The 21,258-nt window shown below is 43.1% G+C and overlaps 1 protein-coding gene across 4 annotated transcripts; it reads right to left on the reverse strand.

The window, feature by feature from the left end:
* Nucleotides 1-710: 710 nt before the first annotated feature.
* ZNF394 (zinc finger protein 394) lies at nt 711-21,203 on the reverse strand. Of its 4 annotated transcripts, XM_047089263.1 has the most exons (4): nt 21,015-21,203; nt 12,040-12,553; nt 9,755-9,890; nt 711-1,791 (listed from the first exon to the last, which is right to left on the reverse strand). In XM_047089263.1, the coding sequence occupies exons 2-4, from the start codon at nt 12,490-12,492 to the stop codon at nt 716-718; spliced, it is 1,665 nt and encodes a 554-aa protein (XP_046945219.1). In that variant the 5' UTR covers nt 12,493-12,553; nt 21,015-21,203; the 3' UTR covers nt 711-715. The 4 variants fall into 4 exon arrangements, with proteins under 4 accessions (XP_046945219.1, XP_046945218.1, XP_046945222.1 ...); XM_047089262.1 differs by lacking the exon at nt 21,015-21,203 and having other exon boundaries at nt 12,040-12,818; XM_047089264.1 differs by lacking the exons at nt 711-1,791; nt 21,015-21,203 and adding an exon at nt 9,176-9,471 and having other exon boundaries at nt 12,040-12,853.
* Nucleotides 21,204-21,258: the final 55 nt, after the last annotated feature.

The raw sequence follows: 21,258 nt of genomic DNA on the forward strand, positions 1-21,258 counted from the left end.
GCGGACTTTCATCAAAAACCAAAAGTTCTCAAATAAAGTGCCCTTAATTTAATAAGCTTAGAAAAGGATACAATGATGGGAATTTGTAGGTGTATTTGGGTGGCGTTTCCCTTTGCCTCTCTTTTGAAAAGAAATCAACAAGACGTATAAAATTGAACCCCTAGAATGGGGAAGAAAGAGAAACTCTGCAAAGTTCATTTTTAAAAAAGCAAAAAATATAGAGTGTGTCTTGTATGTACCAAACTTTACACGGTGTTTTGGATCATCATGTATTTGAAATCCTGTCCACCATCAAAGCAGAAAGACAATTCTAAGTGTCACAAATATTTCTCAGGGCAGTGAGTGGAGTGGGCAAGATTTGGTCTGAAAGCAGAGGTAAGAAAAGAGAAGAGACCAGGACAGAACTGTTACAAGTGAGCCCTTGATGTCGTCGGGAGGCCCTTCCATGGGACCCCCTCATCCTTTGGAAGGGCTCTCCGCTTACACATTCCTGCTTCACAGTGATGTTCAGAGTAGGTACTGAGACCTACTGACTGATCTATCTTGGGTGTGATGCCCGTGGAAATACGATCCACAAATGACTGACATACTCCAAATGCCAAAGAATGTCGTTTCTGGACAACAGAACACACACACACACACACACACACACACACACACACACACACACACACACAAACACACACACACCAAAACAGCTCAAGCACCAGCCATGTCAAAATGGTGGGACTTTATTTCTATGGATCCTTTGGTGTCGGATAAGGTGTGGACTCTGTCTAAAGCTTTCCCCGCATTCAAGACATTTGTAAGGTTTTTCTCCAGTGTGAGTCCTCTGGTGCGTAATGAGGGTTGCACTCTGGCTGAAGCGTTTCCCACACACAGAACACCCATACGGCTTCTCCCCAGTGTGGATCCTCTGGTGTTTAGAGAGGTCTGAGCACCGTTTGAAGCTCTTCTCACACTCCTCACACGTGTAGGGTCTCTCCCCTTTGTGAATTCTCTGATGTCTAAAACGGTTGGAAATACGGCAGGTCTCCCCGCATTCGTGACACTCGAAGTGTTTCTCTCCTATGTGGATCCTCTGGTGCCGGGTGAGATGGGAGCTCTGCCGGAAGCTGTCCCCACACTTAGGGCAGGTGTAGGGCTTTTCGCCCGTGTGTGTCCTCTGGTGTTTGATCAGCGCAGCGCTCTGACTGAAGCGCTTCCCGCACTCCTGGCATTGGTAGGGTTTCTCCCCCGTGTGGATTCTCTGGTGTTTAAAAAGATCAGAACGCTGTTTGAAACTCTTCTCACAGTTCCCGCATTTATACGGCCTTTCTTCACGGAAGTGTCGCTGGGTCTTAAAGAGGTCTGCACTGTGGAGCTGTTCCTCGCTGTCAAAGGAGTGGGGAGGTTTCACTGTGTGATGCTTTACCGGCTCTGAACTCTGTGTACAACTGTCCCCCAGGTCATTGTGGTCAACGGGCCTCCCTGTGGCCTGCACGTGCTGACAAAGAACAGAGTTTGAACTTCTGGCCCTGTTCCCAAGTTGGCCATGTCTGAAGTCTCCCTCCTCTGTGGGACCATTCTTGAGATCTGCGGTGCGGGGGAGTCCTTCCTCTTCAGGAGAATTTTCCAGTTTCAATGATGAGGGATTTCTTGACTGCTTTTCTACCCCTATCTCACCAGTGTCACTACATCCAGGGGGAGCCTTCCTGTGGGACCCTTCTTGTAGCTGCCCCTGCGGCTCTACTTCTTCTAAAATTTCTTGTTTTGGAATAAAGTCTTTGTTCTCAGTTCTGGTTTCCAAACCTGAAACATTCAAAAATAAAAACAAGGAGGCAAACCGTAAGAGACTCTTTTTATATATATAATTTATTGTCAGATTGGTTTCCATACAACACCCAGTGCTCATCCCAACAGGTGCCCTCCTCTATGCCCATCACCCACTTTCCCCTCCCCCCCACCCCCATCAATCGTCAGTTTGTTCTCAGTATTTAAGAGTCTTCTATGGTTTGCCTCCTTCCCTCTCTGTAATTTTTCCCCCTTCCCCTCCCCCCTAGTCTTCTGTTAAGTTTCTCACGATCCACTTATGAGTGAAAACATGAGAGTATCTGTCCTTCTCTGCCTGACTTATTTCACTTAGCATAACACTCTCCAGTTCCAGCCATGTTGCTACAAATGGCCAGATTTCATTCTTTCTCGTTGCCAAGTAGTATTCCATTGTATATATAAACCACATCTTCTTTATCCATTCGTCAGTTGATGGACATTTAGACTCTTTCCATAATTTGGCTATTGTTGAAAGTGCTGCTATAAACATTGGGAGTACCAGTGCCCCTATGCATCAGCACCCCTGTATCCCTTGGGTAAATTCCTAGCAGTGCTATTGCTGGTCATAGGGTAGATCTATTTTTAATTTTTTGAGGAACCTCCACACTGTTTTCCAGAGCGGCTGCACCAGTTTGCATTCCCACCAACAGTGCAAGAGGGTTCCCGTTTCTCCACATCTTCGAAGAGACTCTTAAATAGATAGCAAACTGAGGGTAGCTGGAGGGGAGGTGGGTGGGGGGATGGGCTAAATGGGGGATGGGCATTAAGGAGGGCACTTGTTATGATGAGCACTGGGTGTCATATGTAAGGGATGAATCACTAAATTCTACTCCTGAAACCGTTTTTACGCTACATGTTAAAGAACTTGGATTTAAATACAATAAAAAAAAAAAAAAAAGAAAGAAAAAAGGGTGACATTTCATGCTGGTGCAAGAGTAAAATAAGCAAGTGCCTGCAAAAAAATAAGCACCCTCCCAAACCTTTTTAACATTCTCAATGAACCACTCCTCAAGATAAATGATTTTATTTTTTTTAATTGTAATGTTTATTTATTTTTGAGAGAGGGAGAAAGAGCGAGAGCAGGGAGGGGCAGAGAGAGAGGGAGACACAGAATCTGAAACAGACTCCAGGCTCTGAGCTGTCCGCAGAAAGCCTGACGTGGGGCTCGAACTCACAGACCGCGAGATCATGACCTGAGCCAAAGCCAAACCCTTAACCAACTGAGCCACCCAGGAGCCCTTCAAGTTAAATGATTTTAATTAACCTGCCAAATGTACTCAAATTTACCTGTACAAACCCCATTCTTTCCTTTTACACTTGTGCCTATACCCACACACCCATCTCTTTCCCCCTGCCCCACTCCACCATTGCAGAAGACACAATATCAGGAAGGGGTGTCAAGAAGGGCACGATAGCCTGTACCCCATGAATGGAGGATGGTTTAACAAGAGAAATTGTATTCATGTGATACGTTATAGTAACAGATACACCCCATGCCTCCAATGTCTGGAGGTGGGGTCTGGGTGGGAGACAAATCTAGGACTGACTGCAAGTCTTTATATAAAGGAGCAGGTAGGGGCGCCTGGGTGGCGCAGTCGGTTAAGTGTCAGACTTCAGCCAGGTCACGATCTCGCGGTTCGTGAGTTCGAGCCCCGCGTCAGGCTCTGGGCTGATGGCTCAGAGCCTGGAGCCTGTTTCCGATTCTGTGTCTCCCTCTCTCTCTGCCCCTCCCCCGTTCATGCTCTGTCTCTCTCTGTCCCAAAAATAAATAAATGTTGGAAAAAAAAAAAAAGATTTAAAAATAAATAAATAAATAAATAAATAAATAAATAAATAAAGGAGCAGGTAAGCCACCAGATTCCACCCCAAATCCAGAATTTTTGCAGTTTACTCCCCAGGGAGACTGAACCACATAAATTCTGGACTGGGGACACCAGGTACAGCTGAGAACAGGGGACAGGGACCACTTTCACATCAGGAGAATCAAGTGAAAACAGACACACAATTGGTAGAACCTCAGTGCTGTTCTCTGCTCATGTCCCAAACCATGAGCTCTAAGAAAGGGCGGGGATTTTTGACAGGGGATTCATAGGTTTTGTTCCCTAATGCGTCCCCAGCACTTAGAATAGTACCTGGCTGGGGTGCCTGGGTGGCTCAGTCAGTTAAGCGTCTGACTTCAGCTCAGGTCATGATCTCTCAGTTCGTGAGTTTGAGCCCTGCATCGGGTTCTGTGCTGTCAGCAGAAAGCCTTCTTCAGATCCTCTGTCCTCCCCTCTCTCTACCCTTCCCCCACTCAGGCTCTCCCTCTCTCTCAAAAATGAATAAACATTAAAAGAAAAAAAAGAACAGCATCTGGCTTATTGCAGACACTCAATAAAAATATTTGTTGAATAAATCTCTCTATGGTAAAATTTGCAAGCCCAGGCCTGACATATGGAAATTCCCCCAAACAGCACCTGATAGCCAAGGCAATCTTGAGAAAGAACAAAGCCAGAGGTATCACAATACCAGTTTCAAGATATACTACAGGGATGCCTGGCAGGCTCAGTTGGTGGAGCATGCAACTCTTAATCTTGGGGCTATTAAGTTCAAGTCCCACACTGGGTGCAAAGAGCACTTAAAAATAAAATTTTAAAAAGAAAAAAAGATATACTACAAATCTATAGTAATCAAAATAGTATGGTACAGGAATAAAAATAGACACAGATCAATGTAACAGAATAGCCCAGAAATAAGCCCACAATTATATGGTCAATCAATGACAAAGGAGGCAAGAATATACAATGGGGAAAATACAGTCTTTTCAATAAACTATGTTGGAAAAACTGGATAGCTACATGTAAAAGAATGAAACCAGATCACTTTCTAACACCATACACAAAAATAAACTGAAAATGGATTAGAAACCTAAATGTGAGACCCGAAACCATAAAACTCCTAGAAGAGAGCATAGGCAGTAATTTCTCTGACATCAGCTATTTTCTACATATGTCTCCTAAGGCAAAAGAAACAAAAGCAAAAATAAGATATTGGGACTACATCAAAATAAAAAAAGCGGGGCACCTGGGTGGCTTGGTCGGTTAAGCATCCGACTTCGGGACTTCGGCTCATGTCATGATCTCACGGTCCGTGAGTTCGAGCCCCGCATCGGGCTCTGTGCTGACCGCTCAGAGCCTGCAGCCTGTTTCAGATTCTGTGTCTTCCTCTGTCTCTGCCCCTCCCCTGTTCATGCTCTGTCTCTCTCTGTCTCAAAAATAAATAAACGTTGAAAAAAAATTAAAAAAAAAAAAGCTTTTGCAGGGGGCATGTGGCTGGCTCAGTTGGTGGAGCGTGTGACTCTTGATCTCAGGATTGTGGGTTCGAGCCCCATGATGGGTGTAGAGTCTAGCTAAAAATAAAATCTTTTGTTTTTAATTTAAAAAAAAATATTTGAAATGTTTTATTTATTTTTGAGAGAGAGAAAGACAGAGTGCGAGCAGGGGAGGGGCAAATAGAGAGGGAGACACAGAATCTGAAGCAGGCTCCAGGCTCTGAGCTGGCTCTTGAGATGATAACCTGAGCTGAAGTTGGACGCTTAACCAATTGAGCCACCCAGGCAGCCCAAAAATAAAATCTTAAAAAAAAAAAAGGTTCTACATAGCAAAGGAAACCATTAACAACACAAAAAGACAACCTACTTAATAAGAGAAGATATTTGCAAATGATATATCTGATAAGGGATTAATATTCAAAATATATAAAGAACTTATACAACTCAACACCAAAATAAACAATCCAATTTAAAAATAGACAGAGGACCTAGAGGCACCTGGGTGGCTCAGTCGGTTAAGTATCCAACTTCGGCTCAGGTCATGATCTCACGCATGGTTCATGGGTTCGAGCCCCACATCGGGCTCTGTGCAGACAGCTCAGAGCCTGGAGCCTGTTTCAGATTCTGTGTCTCCCTCTCTCTGACCCTCCCCTGTTCATGCTCTGTCTCTGTCTCAAAAATAAATAAACGTTAAAAAAAATTAAAAAACAAAAACAAAAACAAATGGAAAGTTAAAAGTTACCAACATTTCAGGAAAACTTCGAATATAAGTGCTGAGGAAACATGCAATGTGTAAAACAGAAAATCTAATGATCTACAGTTAACATTCTCAGGTAAACAAGAGAAGATATTGCATCCAGGAAACAAGGAGGCTATAAGAAAAGGAATATTTAAAGAACAAGAAAAGGCTCCTGAAAATATTAATGAGAGCAGAAATATTTCAGTATTAACAGCTGGAAAACAAAGCTAAGGAGATCTTCTAGAATGTGAAACAAAAGATAAAGAAATGAGAAGGGGCAGAGAAGAACCTGATGCGATCAGTCCATGAGTTCCAACATCCAATGAACAGAAATCCCAGAAAGAAAACAGGAAAAAAATAATGAGATAAAAATAGATAGATTGAAAGACAGACAGATAAAACAATACCATAAAAAATTTCTTGGGCACCTGGGTGGCTCAGTCGATTAAGCGTCTGACTCCGGCTCAGGTCGTGATCTCGAGGTTTGTGGGTTCAAGCCCAGGGTCGGGCTTTGTGCTGACAGCTCAGAGCCTGAAGCCTGCTTTGGATTCTGTGTCTCCCTCTCTCTCTGCCCCTCCTCCACTCATGCTCTGTCTCTCTCACTCTCAAAAATCAATAAACATTAAAAAAAAAATTTTTTTTTAATTTCTTGGAATTCAAAGTGTGGGTGTCTATATTACAAGGACCCACCTACTACTCAACAATGAATGCAAAAAAACAAAAACAAAAAACAAAAAAACCACCCTCCTTCACACTAAGCTGCACCCATTCTGAAACTTCATACTAGCAGGAATAAAGAAGAGAGCCTAAAGGCTTTCGAACAAACAGATCACACACCAAGGATAAAATATCACAATGGCATCCAATTTCTCAGTAGCAACATGGCAAGCTAACTAGAAAATTCAGTCTTCAAAATTCAATGGTAAAATCATTTCTAATGGGGAATCCGGCCATCCCATGATCTGGATGTAGGAGAGGAATAGAGACATTTTCAGACATTTTCAGGCAAACTTTCAAAAAATTAAGCTCCCAAGAATATGTTCTCTGGAAGATACTGGAAGATGTTCTCCATCAAATCAAAGGGGGTAAACCTAGGAAGAGAATGGTGTGGGGTCCAGGAAAGAGAAAAGGAATTCCAGAGTGATAGTCAAAGAAGGTCTTAGGACGATAGCCGTGTGGCAGGCCTGGAGGGAAGCCCATTCACACTGGAGCAGAAGTTTCTGGAGGCTTCCTCCAAGGGGACTATGAAACTGATAGCATACCTGATACATTTGAACATACAGTTTTACATTTCTAACAGGGAGACTGTGGGTAGACTGGTGTTCAATAGGTAGAAAGGCAGCACATGCAAAATAAGGCATTATTAATTCCAGAGAAAATTAGAAGTTGTAAAATAAAAGACATGTAATCATACAGGTTACAGGTAGTATTTACATGGGTAGGATATTGAAATATTGTATCAATATGCAAAAGAACTGATTTAACTATAATGAGAGAATTACAGACTGCTAAATGTGTGCATGGTCCCATCTCCCTCAGGAGACAGTCAAGAGGTAATACCTGAAATCAGGGGAAAATTAGCAGAATAAGCATCCTATTTAGGAATATGAAAATAAATACCAGTGAAAAACACAAAAAAGATATTAAAGTTGCCTCTGCAAAGATGGAATCAAGATTGAGAAGGGCCTTGTATTTTCCAAAGGTTGGAAAAACACAAACCATAAAGTAAAAGATCAAAAAACCTGACTATAGTTGACACTTGAACAAGGGTTTGACCTGTGAAAGCCCAGTCATGCACAGAATTTTTTGGTAAAGTTGGTCCAGCACTGTAAAAGTATTTTCCCTTCCTTACAATTTTCTTAATAACATTTTCTTTTTTCTAGCTTACTTTATAGTAAAATAACAAAGAGTTAATACAGAAAATATAAAGAACTGCCACAAAGCAATAAAAAAAAAATGGAGGAAAGGAAGGGAGATAGGATACAGACAATTCACAGAATGCCTCCCCCACCCAAAAAAAAAAAAAAATCTGAAAAGATTTAACCCAGAACCAATCAGGGAAATGTAAGTTAAAACAACAAGATACTATTCATTCATTAACCCAGCTAGTATTTATTGAGTACCTGCCAAGCACTATCTGTTCCAACTGCTTGGGATATATTAGAACCAAACAAAAACCCCTCCCCTTGTGGAGTTTACATTCTAGAAGAGGTGGTCAGACAATAGATAAACAGAAAGTAAATTCTATAGGACGTCAGAGGGTGATGAATGCTGTGGACCAAGTTGAGGAAGGTAAGGGATGGGACAGTAGTGTGGGAGGAGGGGACAGTGGAAAGGCAAACTGCACTATTAAACATGATAGTCAGGTCAGGCCTCTCTGAAAAGTGAGATCTGAGCACAGACTGGAGACAAGTCAAGGAGTTTGGTTAGTGGAGATCTGAAGGAAGAATGTTCCAGGAAGAGGGGCACTCAGGTGGCTCAGTTGGTTAAATGTCCAACTCTTGGTTTCAGCTCAGGTCATGATCTCACAGTTCGTGGGTTCAAGCCCCACATCGAGCTCTGCACTGACCGTGTGGAGCCCACTTTGGGTCCTCTGTAGCCCTCTCTCTCTGCTCCTTCCCCTCTCACACTGTCTCTCTCTCTCAAAAATAAATAAATATATAAAAAAAAGAATAGTCCAGGTGGAAGGATCAAATAAAGCGAAGAACAGGAGGCAGGATGCCTGCCATGGTCAAGGAACAGCGAGGTCAGTGGGGCTGAAGCACAATGAGCGAGGGGCATCGTAGGAGAGGGGTGTGCAGGGTGACGGGGCCTTGTCACATTAGGCAACACAGGCTTTTCCTTTGCATGAAATAGAGAGCCACTGCAGGTTCTGAGCAGAGGCGTGACGTAGCATTTTAAAAGGAACACGTGAGCTACCGTGTTGCGACATCACACCATCAGCCAGGCACCAAATGTCAGTAAGGATGTAGAGAAGGAAGAATTCTCATGTATTTCTGGTAGGAGTACAAACTGGTTGCACTCCTGCCTTCTGAACAGTAAGATGGGCAAACACGCCTAAGTCTATTCTCTATAGTTCCTATATATGTTCCTATATATGAACACAGAAGGATTCAAGTATGTTCGAGGCAATGCTATTTGTAACAGTGAAAAACTAGAAGCCTTGATGTCCACTGATGGAGGACAGTAGATAAATGAATTTTGGACAAGTCATACAATGAAAGATATAAGTGTTAAAATGAGTGGACTAGAGCTACATGTGCCAACATGGATAAATCCCAAAAATGTAATGGGGAAAAAAAAGAAAGGCAAGGTGCAAAAGAATCATACAGCAATATAATTTATACAGCATCAAAACATTTAAAAATACTATATATGTTTACAAGTATATGTATTTCTGTTCATATACAGTTTATATACACATTTTTGCATATAGAAAGTACACACGTAATGTGTACATGTAGCTACATGTACATGTAGAAAATATAAAACATGCATGGAAATAAGTACCAGAATCAGGATACTGGTTACCTCTGAAGAAAGAGTGAGGGGAACAGCTTCAGGGAGGGTATCCAGAGTTTCATCTACAGTTGTTACATTTTTTTCTCAGCTGGGGGGGGGGGGGGAAGGGAGGGAGAATGAAGCCATTAGGGCCAAATATTAAAATATGATAAACCTGGGTGGTAGATATAAGGTGCCTGTTATATTTTCTATATTTTTCTGTATGCATTTTATTTAAAATGAACCAAAATAAAAAGCTGAATCTCTCACCTAACAATACAGAACAGCAAGGTCCCAGTGGGGTCACAAAAGAGACTCCATGGCTCTCAACATGGGTGTGTGACTGGCTCAGAGACAGATCACACACAGCTAGAAACAAAGCCAGCACTTACTCGGCGAGACCAGTGAGACCGAGGTCCTACGATCCTCCTGTGCGCTCTCCCAGCAGAACTCCCTCGGAGCTGGGTCCAGAGGCTCCCACTCCTCACAGTTTAGAGACACAGCCACATTCTCAATCTTCACCAACTCCTGAAACAACACAAGACCTCCACTCAGCACCTGCTGTCCCAGGACAGCATAAGTGACTGTTAATCTCAGGATGAGGCCAGACTCCGGAGGAGTCTGCAAACCCTGAGCAGGAAGCCCTGGGAATCAAGTAATAACCATGGCTGTCGAGTCTGTTCCAGTGAGTGTTGTACTAACTGGAGTTTCAGAGTAACAAAGACAGAGGCTGAAATTCTCTTGCAATCCTGAAAAGCCTTTCTTTCCGTGGACTATCCACACTAATTTGGGGTAAGAGCAAAATCTTCATTTGAGTTATATCACTGTGATTTATCAAACTGGAAATCGGATACAGATTAAAAATGTACAGGTAACCAGAAAGTGCCAAATTCCAGTGCTGGCTGTGAGATACGGTTACCTCGTGCGTGAAATGGACATAAATTTAAGAAGATGAAGTACCTCCCTGACAGCAGATGCTCAGTAAAATCTACTTTCCCTTCCCTTGAACATTGCACAATAAGATAATTATCTGGCAAGATGACATTTTGAGATAACTTATTTAAATGGAAGTTGACCATTCACAGAAGGTAAAGCCACAGTTCTTAGAAAGGGAAGGTTCTAACATTGGTGTGCGAACATGTTTGTCTAGTGATGGATCACAAATTGACTTCAAGGATCTCTCACTAAATGACAGGAAAGGGAAATACATTTAAAATTTTTCTGTATGTTAAAAATCTGTCTAGGGAGACTGCCCCTCCCAGGGCTAGCCAATTCTTAGAGCAAAGGGCTCAGCCAAGACTGCTTATCTCAAGCAATACCTCCTCTACCTGGCATATACACTCCAGGATGCCACATTACTCTGCCTTAATCATCCTAGGGCCAGGTTTCAGGGCAACTGGGGACCAGCCCTATAGGTTAGAGCATGCTGAAATTATCCAGAACAACCAATCTTAAACAGATCCCCCTGCCCTGTGTGTTTCCTTGGGAAACCTCAGTAGAGGCGCTGGCCTAAACCTTCCCCTTGCTCCAGTCTTCTGCCTCCTGAACACCCCTGGTGTCCTTCCCAGGAAGTCCTGAGTGTTGTGCTGTGCCTCCTATTTCTAAATCTGAGTATAATAACATTTGTTTTTTAATTGAGCCTCTCCTCTGCTTCCTGGTAAAGGAAAAAGAAAATCACACTTCTGTGTGTCTCTTCTACTGTCAATACTCTGAATACTTTCACTACAATACTTCTTCACTTCTGACACCACATATAGGGGTTTTCCACACATCAAATAATTCTGTGATACCAGCTAGGTGTCTTCAAGTGTAACTCAATTCTGACACTATCTACCTGGATACAGTCAGATCCCACAGGTAAAGGGCTTGGTCCCACAAGACCACTCACGCCTCCCAACTTTGGAAGCCAACCTCAAGTAGTAGGTCTCCAGGTTACCCACAATTTCTGTCCGACTTGGCCACAAATTAAAGGTTCCGATGACCTCCCCCTACCAATTAAATTCTTTGCTTGAACAGCTCACAGTACTGATGGAAACACTTAGGTTTACCAGTTTATTACAAAAAGATATGATAAAGGATACAGTAAACAGCAAAATGGAGAGACACACAATGAGGTCTGGGAGGGTCCTGAGTACAGGAGCTTCTGTCCCGTAGAGTTGGAGTTTGCCACTTTCCAGGTATATGGATGTGTTCACCAATTGGAAGCTGTCTGAATCTCACACTACTGGGATTTTTATGGAGGTTTCATCACACAGGCATGATTAGTTACCTCCATTACAGCCCCACTCCACTCTCCCAGGTACCATAATCAATTGTAGGAGGGGGTCGCCAAACTGTTAAAAAGCAAAAAGGGAACCTCACATTCAAAGTGCTCAGTTATTGCTAAGTAGTTAACGACATGAAGCCACTTTCCATCCTGACACCTTTCTTCCGCAAATAATCTAGTTACACAAGAGGCGGTCTTACAATGGGTAAACAATACTCCCACGTTGGTTTTGTGCTCAGAAGTCTATTAACTCAAAGATCATTTCCTGGATAGATTTGTCACTACAGAAAGGAAGTTTCATGTACACCCTGAAGCTCAAAAATGTAGCAAGGAAAAAAGGCCTGAAACTCTTAGCATCCCGTGTACCTCTATTCCTCACACCCCTACCACCAGAACACTTTCACTCTTCACCTGGGGTGAGGCCCCATCAAGCGCTCTCTGAAAAGCGCGCACCACGGCCGCAGCTTTCTCCCCGCTCTGCGGGCAGTGCTTCAGCACCCAGGCCTGGAGCTCCTGGGGCAGGATGCTCAGGAACTGCTCCAGCACCAGCAGCTCCAGGATCTGCTCCTTCGTATGCATCTCAGGCCTCAGCCACCGGCGACAAAGTTCCCTGAGCCGGCTTAGCGCCTCTTCGGGTCCAGCCACCTCCTGGTAACGGAACCGCCTAAACTGCTGCCGCGACTTTTCGGAATCCTGACAGTCCGCGGGCAGGTCCGACTCCTGACCTCCGGGTGAGTCTTCCTCCACTTTCACTATCAAAAGTCCATCACGCAGAGACGGCGCGGCGACCCTAGACTTCTCAGCTGCCATCCAGGCTCCTGCCTCGGCGTCACTGACTTGACTCGCGGTCAAGCTCGAACTCATCTTTCTCCAGCACGTGCTGACTTTTCCGGAGTTCTGCCTTCAAGTGATAAGACAGCAAACCCTGCAAAAAGCCACGGAACTCATCGGACCTTCCCAGAGCGGCGGGTCCCCGCTGTCCCGTCTCAAGCGGGGCCCTATCCGGCCCGGCCCCCTCCGGTACTCCTCCTACCCGCAGTTAGTCCAACCACGACCCGCGGCGCCAGGTGACCAAAAGTACGAATAAAACCTTGCCGGAAGTGCGTCACCGACTCCCTGCGGTGCCCACCCCTCCCGGGCATTTCCGGAGCCTCTCTAGGCGCCCAGGAGGAGTGAGACCCATCTCGGTGGTTTGCCGTCCTGCCCCTTCCAGAGACGCTCTGGTCCGTGTGTACCGTTCTGGTGGAGCTTATAGTCGTTCAGCTTAACAGAACTAAATGACACTCTTATTTTACAACTTGAATGTCATTTTTTAAACACATCGTCTGTGAAAAAAGTTTTGTAACTTTAGTTGTAGGAAAAAGGTCCAACTATACGATGAGTGGTAAACGGTCATCTATCAATGTGGTATTTATGCAAGAAAGGTTTGTAGAGTTACCTGCAACATGCCAAGGCATCGTGCTCGACTCCATAGATATTAAACTGAGTAGGAATAGTCTCTATCCTCAGGCTCCTAAGAGAGTTAGACACTTAAATCCTTACAGGACAGGGTGGTGAATGTAATACTTTGCATGTATGCACAGTACATTTGTATGACCCAGAGGTAGACATAATCAGCCATGGCTGATGGGGAGGGTATAGTGAAAGATTTCCCCAGGAGATTAAAACTTAAAATGTCCATGTGAGCTGAAGAAATGTTCTAATTAAAAAATAGTTTAGGGGCACCTGGGTGGCTCAGTCGGTTAAGCGTCCGACTTCAGCTCAGGTCACGATCTCGCGGTCCGTGAGTTCGAGCTCCGCGTCAGGCTCTGGGCTGATGGCTCAGAGCCTGGAGCCTGCTTCCCATTCTGTGTCCCCTCTCTCTCTGCCCCTCCCCTGTTCATGCTCTGTCTCTCTCTGTCTCAAAAATAAATAAATGTAAAAAAAAATTAAAAAAATAGTTTAGATAGGGGTGCCTTGGTGGCTCAGTCCGCAGACTCTTGATTTGGCTCACGTCATGACCTTGTAGTTCATGGGTTGGAGCCCTGAGTCAGGCTTATGCTGATGGTGTGGAGTCTGTTTGGGATTCTCTCTTTCTCTCTGTCCCCCCCCCCCTCACACACTCGCGCTCTCTCTCTCTCAAAATAAATAAACTTAAAAAAAGTTTTTAAAAAAGGTGTAGATAAGTTTATAGGCAACAAATCCCCAATAGATTAAATAAATTCCAATAAATCCCTCTGACATTAAGCTTTCCTATGCACAGCTCCCTTGCAATGTCCTACACTCAGGCATCAAAGTTGCCAAGGACTTTGTCCTCTTCGAAGCTCAACCCTTCTGTTCTATCATTTACTCGCTCTCCCTCACTTTTGAATATCAGTATGGACACTGCTGCCACCTTCTCCCTCTTCTTTCCTATGCTTCGCTGGTTTCGATTATATCTGTGTTTGGCATCATATTGACTATATAAATAAAACACTTTCTAAAGAACTTGGAGGTAAAAACCGGCAAAATTTAAAAAAAAATTTAGTATTTATTTTTGAGAGAGAGAGACAGAGCCTGAGCCGGGGTGGGGGCAGAGAGAGAGGGAGACACAGAAACCCAAGCAGGCTCCAGGCTCTGAGCTGCCAGCACAGAGTCCTATGCGGGGCTCAAACTCATGAACTGTGAGATCATGACCTGAGCTGAAGTCAGACGCTTAACCCACTGAACCACCCAGGCACCCCAGAACAGGGCAGAATTTTAAAGAAAGAGAAAAGCCAAAAGGCCAAACTCTCCATAGTTCCTAAGAAAAAGTACTTTTCCCTGAGGAAGAAAAGGAAGGAGGTGATGGGCACAGTCTATGTGTGTACACCCATTTCTTCCTCACGGTTCCAGGGTCTTTGTGTTGTTTTCTTTTCATTAATATTTTTTAAATGTAAGAATATGAGATATCAAAAAAGGAACATAATGAGGAGAAATGAAGACAGAGATAATTGTTTGAGGTTGAGGCAGAAGAAATAGAAGGCAGCTTGCTCCCTGCCTTGAGTTCAAACAATACAAATTAGTTTCCTTTTATTATTGCTACAAGGATAAAGACCAAAGAAAACAGCTGGTGTATAGAGTTGTAGAGAATTATTCATTGTAAACAGACTAATCAAGGGCTCTTACTGTAGACTGAGTTATGGAATGCAGAAACAGCTTTACAGCCTTGTTGAAAAGAGCTTGTCCTCATGAATGGAATTCCCTATAAGGAGTTTCACCCATAATCTGCATCATAAAACATGTTAATGTTCAGGGGTGCCTGGGTGGCTCAGTTGGTTAAGCATCAGACTCTTGATTTTAGCTCAGGTCATAATGTCACCATGTGGGGAGCCTGCTTGAGATTTTCATTCTCTCCCTCTCTCTGTCACTTCCCTGCACGCTCAAAAAAAATGTTCATTTCTAATGAAACTTCACCCTCTTCCTTAGTCATAAAAAATTTCCATGAAGCATTTATATCAGAAATTGGGTAGCATGATGACTTAATTTTCACCTCATCCAAGAAAAGGTTTCTTTCTTTCTTTCCTTCCTTCCTTCCTTCCTTCCTTCCTTCCTTCCTTCCTTCCTTTCTCTTTCTTTTTCTTTCTCTTTCTTTCTCTTTCTTTCTTTCTTTCTTTCTTTCTTTCTTTCTTTCTTTCTTTCCTTTCTTTCTTTTCTTTCTCTCTTTCTCTCTTTCTTCTTTTCCTTTTTTTAATCTTTTCTGCTATGGCACCAAGTCACACACCCACAGGTGACAGGGTTACATGAGGCCTTGTTTCTCCAAGCATGGAGACAGCACTGGCACTGGCACTTCTGGGAAGCTTGTTAGAAATGCAGAATTTCAAGTCTTGCTCCAGACCTACTGAATCAGAATCTGTATTTTGGAAAGATCCACAGGTAATTTGTGTACACACGAATTGAAAAGCAGCAATCAGATGAACCTTTCTGACCAGTACAAAATTTATTTCTTTTCCTTTTTATTTGTCAGGAGGAGAGGGGCAGAGGGAATAGAGAGAGAATCTGAAGCAGACTCTGCACTGAGCATGACCCCATGACCCTGGGATCATGACCTGAGCTGATATCAAGAGTCAGAAGTTCGGGCCACCTGGGTGGCTCAGTCAGTTAAGTGGCTGACTTTGGCTCAGGTCATGATCTCCTGGTCCATGGGATCTAGCCCCACATCAGGCTCTGCACTGACAGCTCAGAACCTGGAGTCTGCTTCAGATTCTGTGTCTCTCTCTTTCTCTGCCTCTCTCCCACTCATGCTCTGTCTCTCTCGCTCTCAAAAATAACTAAACATAAAAAAAAATTTTTTTTAAAGAGTCAGAAGCTCAACCGAATGAGCCACTTAGGCGCCCCTGACCAGTACAGAATTTAAATATTGTGTATAAATAGATTATCTATGTCCTTATAAGGACACATAAACATTTTGTGTGAGATGACAATGTGAAGCAGAGTTGTATCTCAGGGGAAACTGTGGAAGGAATGAGGGTCTACCACAAGCATCTTGCCTCCAAGCATTTGAAACTAAGCTTGAATTCAGTCTGCAATAGGAGCAAATGACAAATTGGAATTTTCGTCATTTTAAAAATTTTTTTTTTCAACGTTTATTTATTTTTGGGACAGAGAGAGACAGAGCATGAACGGGGGAGGGGCAGAGAGAGAGGGAGACACAGAATCGGAAACAGGCTCCAGGCTCTGAGCCGTCAGCCCAGAGCCCGACGCGGGGCTCGAACTCCCGGACCGCGAGATCGTGACCTGGCTGAAGTCGGACGCCCAACCGACTGCGCCACCCAGGCGCCCCATTTTCGTCATTTTTTAAACTTCATTAAAAAATATTTTATGATGATATGATTTGACCGTGGGACTCTATTATGTGACTGTAACTTTTAAAAAATCTCTAACCCAACATGGGGCTCAAACTCACAACCCTGAGATTGAGTCACACACTCTACCAACTGAGCCAACCAGCCGTCCCTACGTGACTGTAAACTCTTAATTATAGTATGTTTGAAAATATAAATACCAAAGACTTATTTAGTATCATGGGAATAGCTGAATCTCTGAACCCCATGTACTCAGAAAAGTCGGAAGCAGAAAATAATCTAGCTATTTAATAGTGGAAAATTTTTTCTAGTGTTTTTTTTTCTTGCTTCAAGAAACAGAATATATAATAAAAATACAGTAATCATGTTTTATATGTTTCATATTCATTTATATTTCAACAATGTTCAGAAAATAAATCATACAATTGAAATGAGAAATACTGTACATTAGTTTAACATTTACATTAAATCATCTGCAGTATTTATTTAACAAGTGAGGAATTATACAAGTTATATGTTATAAGTAAATTCATTTAAAAATTCATTTATTTAGGGGCGCCTGGGTGGCTCAGTCGGTTAAGCATCCGACTTCAGCTCAGGTCACGATCTCACAGTCCGTGAGTTCGAGCCCCGCGTTGGGCTCTGTGCTGACTGCTCAGAGCCTGGAGCCTGTTTCAGATTCTGTGCTCCCTCTCTCTCTGACCCTCCTCCGTTCATGCTCTGTCTCTCTCTGTCTCAAAAATAAATAAACGTTAAAAAAATTTTTTTAATTCATTTATTTAAACGAGTACAATTAATATCCTGCTTTATGAATGCAAAGTCTCACTCAAGGTCAGAATTCCATGACATCTCTATGGACTAAAGTTTAAATTATAAACTAATGATTTATTCAAAAGTTGTGCACAAGCATAGGGAGTCAACCCCTACTTTTGGTCTAACAGCTAAGTGGTTGTACTAGTCTGTTTGTGATTTGTTTTGGTTAGACATTAACAGGGTGTGAAAGAGGTGAAGGCAGATTTTTCAGGATTAATCTTCATGACAAATCCACTTCTGGAGAAACAACTTAACTATTCTCAAGGCTCAGGTTTGTCATTCTAATAATTTGGAGCAATATATAACAATTTAATGACATAACTGGTCCCATGTTTATATCTGAAGGCACACACTGTGTACAAGTCACTTATTCATCTCTATGGGAATGTTATCACAATCTGGCAGGAAGTCAGAAGTTCTTTTCCAGTATTGCAGGGCAAGGCTTCCACTAGGGTCAGGCGGCCAAGGATGGGCAAGGGAATTAAGGACAGAATGCAAATCCCTAAGTACAGACAAACCTAGCTTCAGAAAATATCCACTTATATAATTAATTATGGAATCTATAAGTAAATAGCAAGTACTATGAGGGCAATACAAGCATTAAATTTTTTTAATGTTTATTTTTGAGAGAGAGAGAGAGAGAAAGAGACAGAGCATAAGTGGGGGAGAGGCAAAGAGAGAGGGAGACACAGAATCCAAAGCAGGCTCCAGGCTCCCAAGCTGTCAGCCCAGAGCCCAATGTGGGACTTGAATTCACAAACCTGAGTTTGTGACCTGGGTTCATGACCTGAGCCCAAGTCCTATACTTAACCCACTGAGCCACCCAGGTGCCCCAATACAAGCATTTTTCCCAATAAGGTTGTCTGCTCACCAGCTGATTACCAGTCAAGTTCTACCAACTCCTGCCTCTGGGTTGTGTGACTATGGGCTCTAATCATGATACACTGCCTCACCTTTAAAAAATAATTGAGAAAAGGAAAATAGTGCAAGGATAAATAAGATGGGGCCAGGGATAAAATGAGATTACAAGTTGTCTACTGTAAGTTCCTATGTATTGGCAAAATGTAGCTCACAATTTGGCTCTGAAAAGCCTCAGCAGCCAATGCAAGAGGAAAGCAAGATCAGTTACATGATATGCAGGGTAACTTGGGTAAAATCAAACTATTAATAGTAGCTTAGGAGAAATCCAGCTATTCTTGATACTAAGTGGGAAGAGAAATTTCCCATGAGTACCCTAGGAAAGGGCTATGTGACATAGTGGATGGTATTTTAAGATCTCTATAATAAATAAAATTAATGGATTTTAATTCCTTTTAATGTTAGCTGATGGCAGGTACCAAAGCACAATTCAAAAGAGCCAATTCTTTAAGAAACAAAACAGATGAACGTAGGGGAAAGGGAAAAAAGAGAGAGAGGGAGGCAAACCATAAGAGACTCTTGACTCTAGAGAACAAAGGAAGGGTTGCTGAAGGGGAGGTGGGTGGGGGATGGGCTAAATGGGTAATGGGTATTAAGGAGGGCACTGGTGATGAGCACTGGGTGCTGCGTCTAAGTGATGAATCACTAAGTTCTACTCCTGAAACTAACATTACACTATATGTTAACTAACTAAATTTTAAATAAAAATTTGAAATATTAAAAATAGCTAATTCTATGAAGGAAGAAAAGAGTATATAGTTTAAGTATTCAGCTCTCTGAAGGTCTAGTTTAATATAAAGACAAAATTCAAAGTGCCTAACGCAGCACTTTCTAGACCTTTTACTGTGCCATGCAGGCTGATCGTTATGTGAAAAGTCCATTTCCAGTACTAACTGGATCATCACCCTTTTCTCTCTTCTTCATAGTATCTTATTGTGGTATATGGCAAAAATGGCCAAGAAAGTAAAACAAAACGTATAGGAATAGACTTTGCAGTTTCTCCCTTCTAGAAGTGGAGTCTATTTCCCCACCCTTTGGATTTGGACTGCTCTTGTGGCTTGCTTTGACCAACAGAAGTGACACCGTGTGAGTTTCAAGCCTGGATATCAAGAACTTTTGCAACTTCTGGTTTCTGCTTTTGTAACCTGCCACCACCAAGTGAGGAAGTATGAGCTAAGCTGCTGGGTGATGGGAAACGTGTGGCCTAAATGCCTCCTAGCACTCCAAGTGACAATCATCTAATCCCCAGGAGAACTGCTTAGCTCACACTGGCAGCTGAACACAGACAAAAAGAAGGAGCCCAGCAGAAAAGCCAGTCAGGTAAGTCTGGACCAAATCATCAGCCCACAGAGTCATAAGCAAAATAAGTGGTTCCTTTTTTAGGTCGCTAAGTTTGGGGTTGTTTGTTACACAACAAAAACTAACAAACTTTTAAAAGCCAGTGCAATCCAATTCACAATATTAACAACAACAACAAAAAAGATAAAACACTTAAGAATAAACATAACAAACTATGTGCAAAATCATGAAGAAAACTTTAAAACACTCCAAAAGGATCCACAATTAGGCTTTTTTCCACAAATGGAAAAACATACCATGTTCTTGGATAGGAAAACCAACTTTATAAGAATGTCAATTCTCCCTGGGGTACCTGGGTGGCTCAGTTGGTTAAGTGCCTGACTCTTGATTTTGGCTCAGGTCATGATTTCATGGTTCGTGAGATGGAGCCCCTTATAGGGCTCTGTGCTGAAAACACGGAGCCTACTTGGAATTCTCTCTCTCCCTCTCTCTCTGCCCCTCTCCTGCTTGTGCTCACACACTTGCTCTCTCTAAAAAAAAAATAAATTTTTTTTTAAAAAGGGAAAAAAAGGAACGTCAACTCTCCCTAAGTGAATACATATTAAAAATGATCCCAATACAGATTTATTTCTGGAACTAGGAAAATTGAATCTATAGTTAATTTGGACAAGAACTAAAGAAGCAAAAATACTTTGAAGAAGAAACACAGCAGGGGGCGTTCTCTGTAAGAAATAGTAAAACCAATTATTAATGCTCAATAAATTGAAACCGCATATTATCACATGCATTGACAAATAGACCAATGCGAAAGAATAGAAAATCTAGAAAGAGACCACAAAACATGAGGATTTGGTATATAATAAAGGCAGCATCACAGATCAATGGGAGGTAAAGATAGCCTTTTTCATAAATGTTGAGACAACTGGGTAATGGCTTGGAAAAAGATGAAGTTAGATCTTTACTTCACACCATACACCATAATTTTGAACAGACCAAAAGGCTCGATGTTCAAGAGTACTCAATGTAAACGTAAAAAGTGAAGCCATGCAAATACTACAATCCACCAAACATACCACAGGGTCAATTTAAGCCTGATACAAAAATGAGAGATTATTAAGAAGGGCATCCTCTGGCTAGAGAAGCCCTGCATGGACGACTCCCCTTCTTCACAGGAATGAGGCGCTTCCGACGTCACGCTCCCAGCCCGGAGAGCAACCTGCTCCACTACAACCCTCCTTCTGGGCAGAGGAACTCAAGGAAACGCCTCCCTGCCCTCCCGCACTCTGATAAGCCCTGGAGACCAAGGCTGCAAAGAGATCCGCGGCCCTATTGGCTAGCGGGCGTGGCCCGCGCGGGGCTTCTGGGAGTTGTAGGCTCCTGGGACTCCCGGGTCTGACGTCGGAGACAGGCCCTGTGAGCTCTCCGCGGTGGTGAAGAGGTGGGTGTGTCTGGAGACCGGGTGTGGGCAGAGTCGAGGAATCAGGTGAAGAAAACGAAGGACTTAAAATTAAAGAGAAATTAGGGTTGTGGGCTCTCAGGAAGGGACGAACCTACCTCGGAGTAGGGCGCAGGGCGTTGGGGGTGGGGGAGCGCAAGTTCCACGGCCAATCAGACATTAGCAACTGTTGCCGTAGCAACCACTCTGGACAGCTAAGGCCCGGTCCCTTGCCCAGACTCCCAAGCAAAGGGGAGGAGCCCGGGCTGTTTAAATGGCTTTAGGCACAGGTGGGGAGCAGCTGGCTCCGTTTCCTCCCCGGCTCTAGCGACGCTGAACCTGCGGTTGGGTGGGCGGGGAACG

This window comes from Lynx rufus, unplaced genomic scaffold, assembly GCF_022079265.1.
Source record: "Lynx rufus isolate CCGP_SWC_20201006 ecotype Redwood Valley unplaced genomic scaffold, mLynRuf1.p SCAF_27, whole genome shotgun sequence".
Taxonomy (NCBI): domain Eukaryota; kingdom Metazoa; phylum Chordata; class Mammalia; order Carnivora; family Felidae; genus Lynx; species Lynx rufus.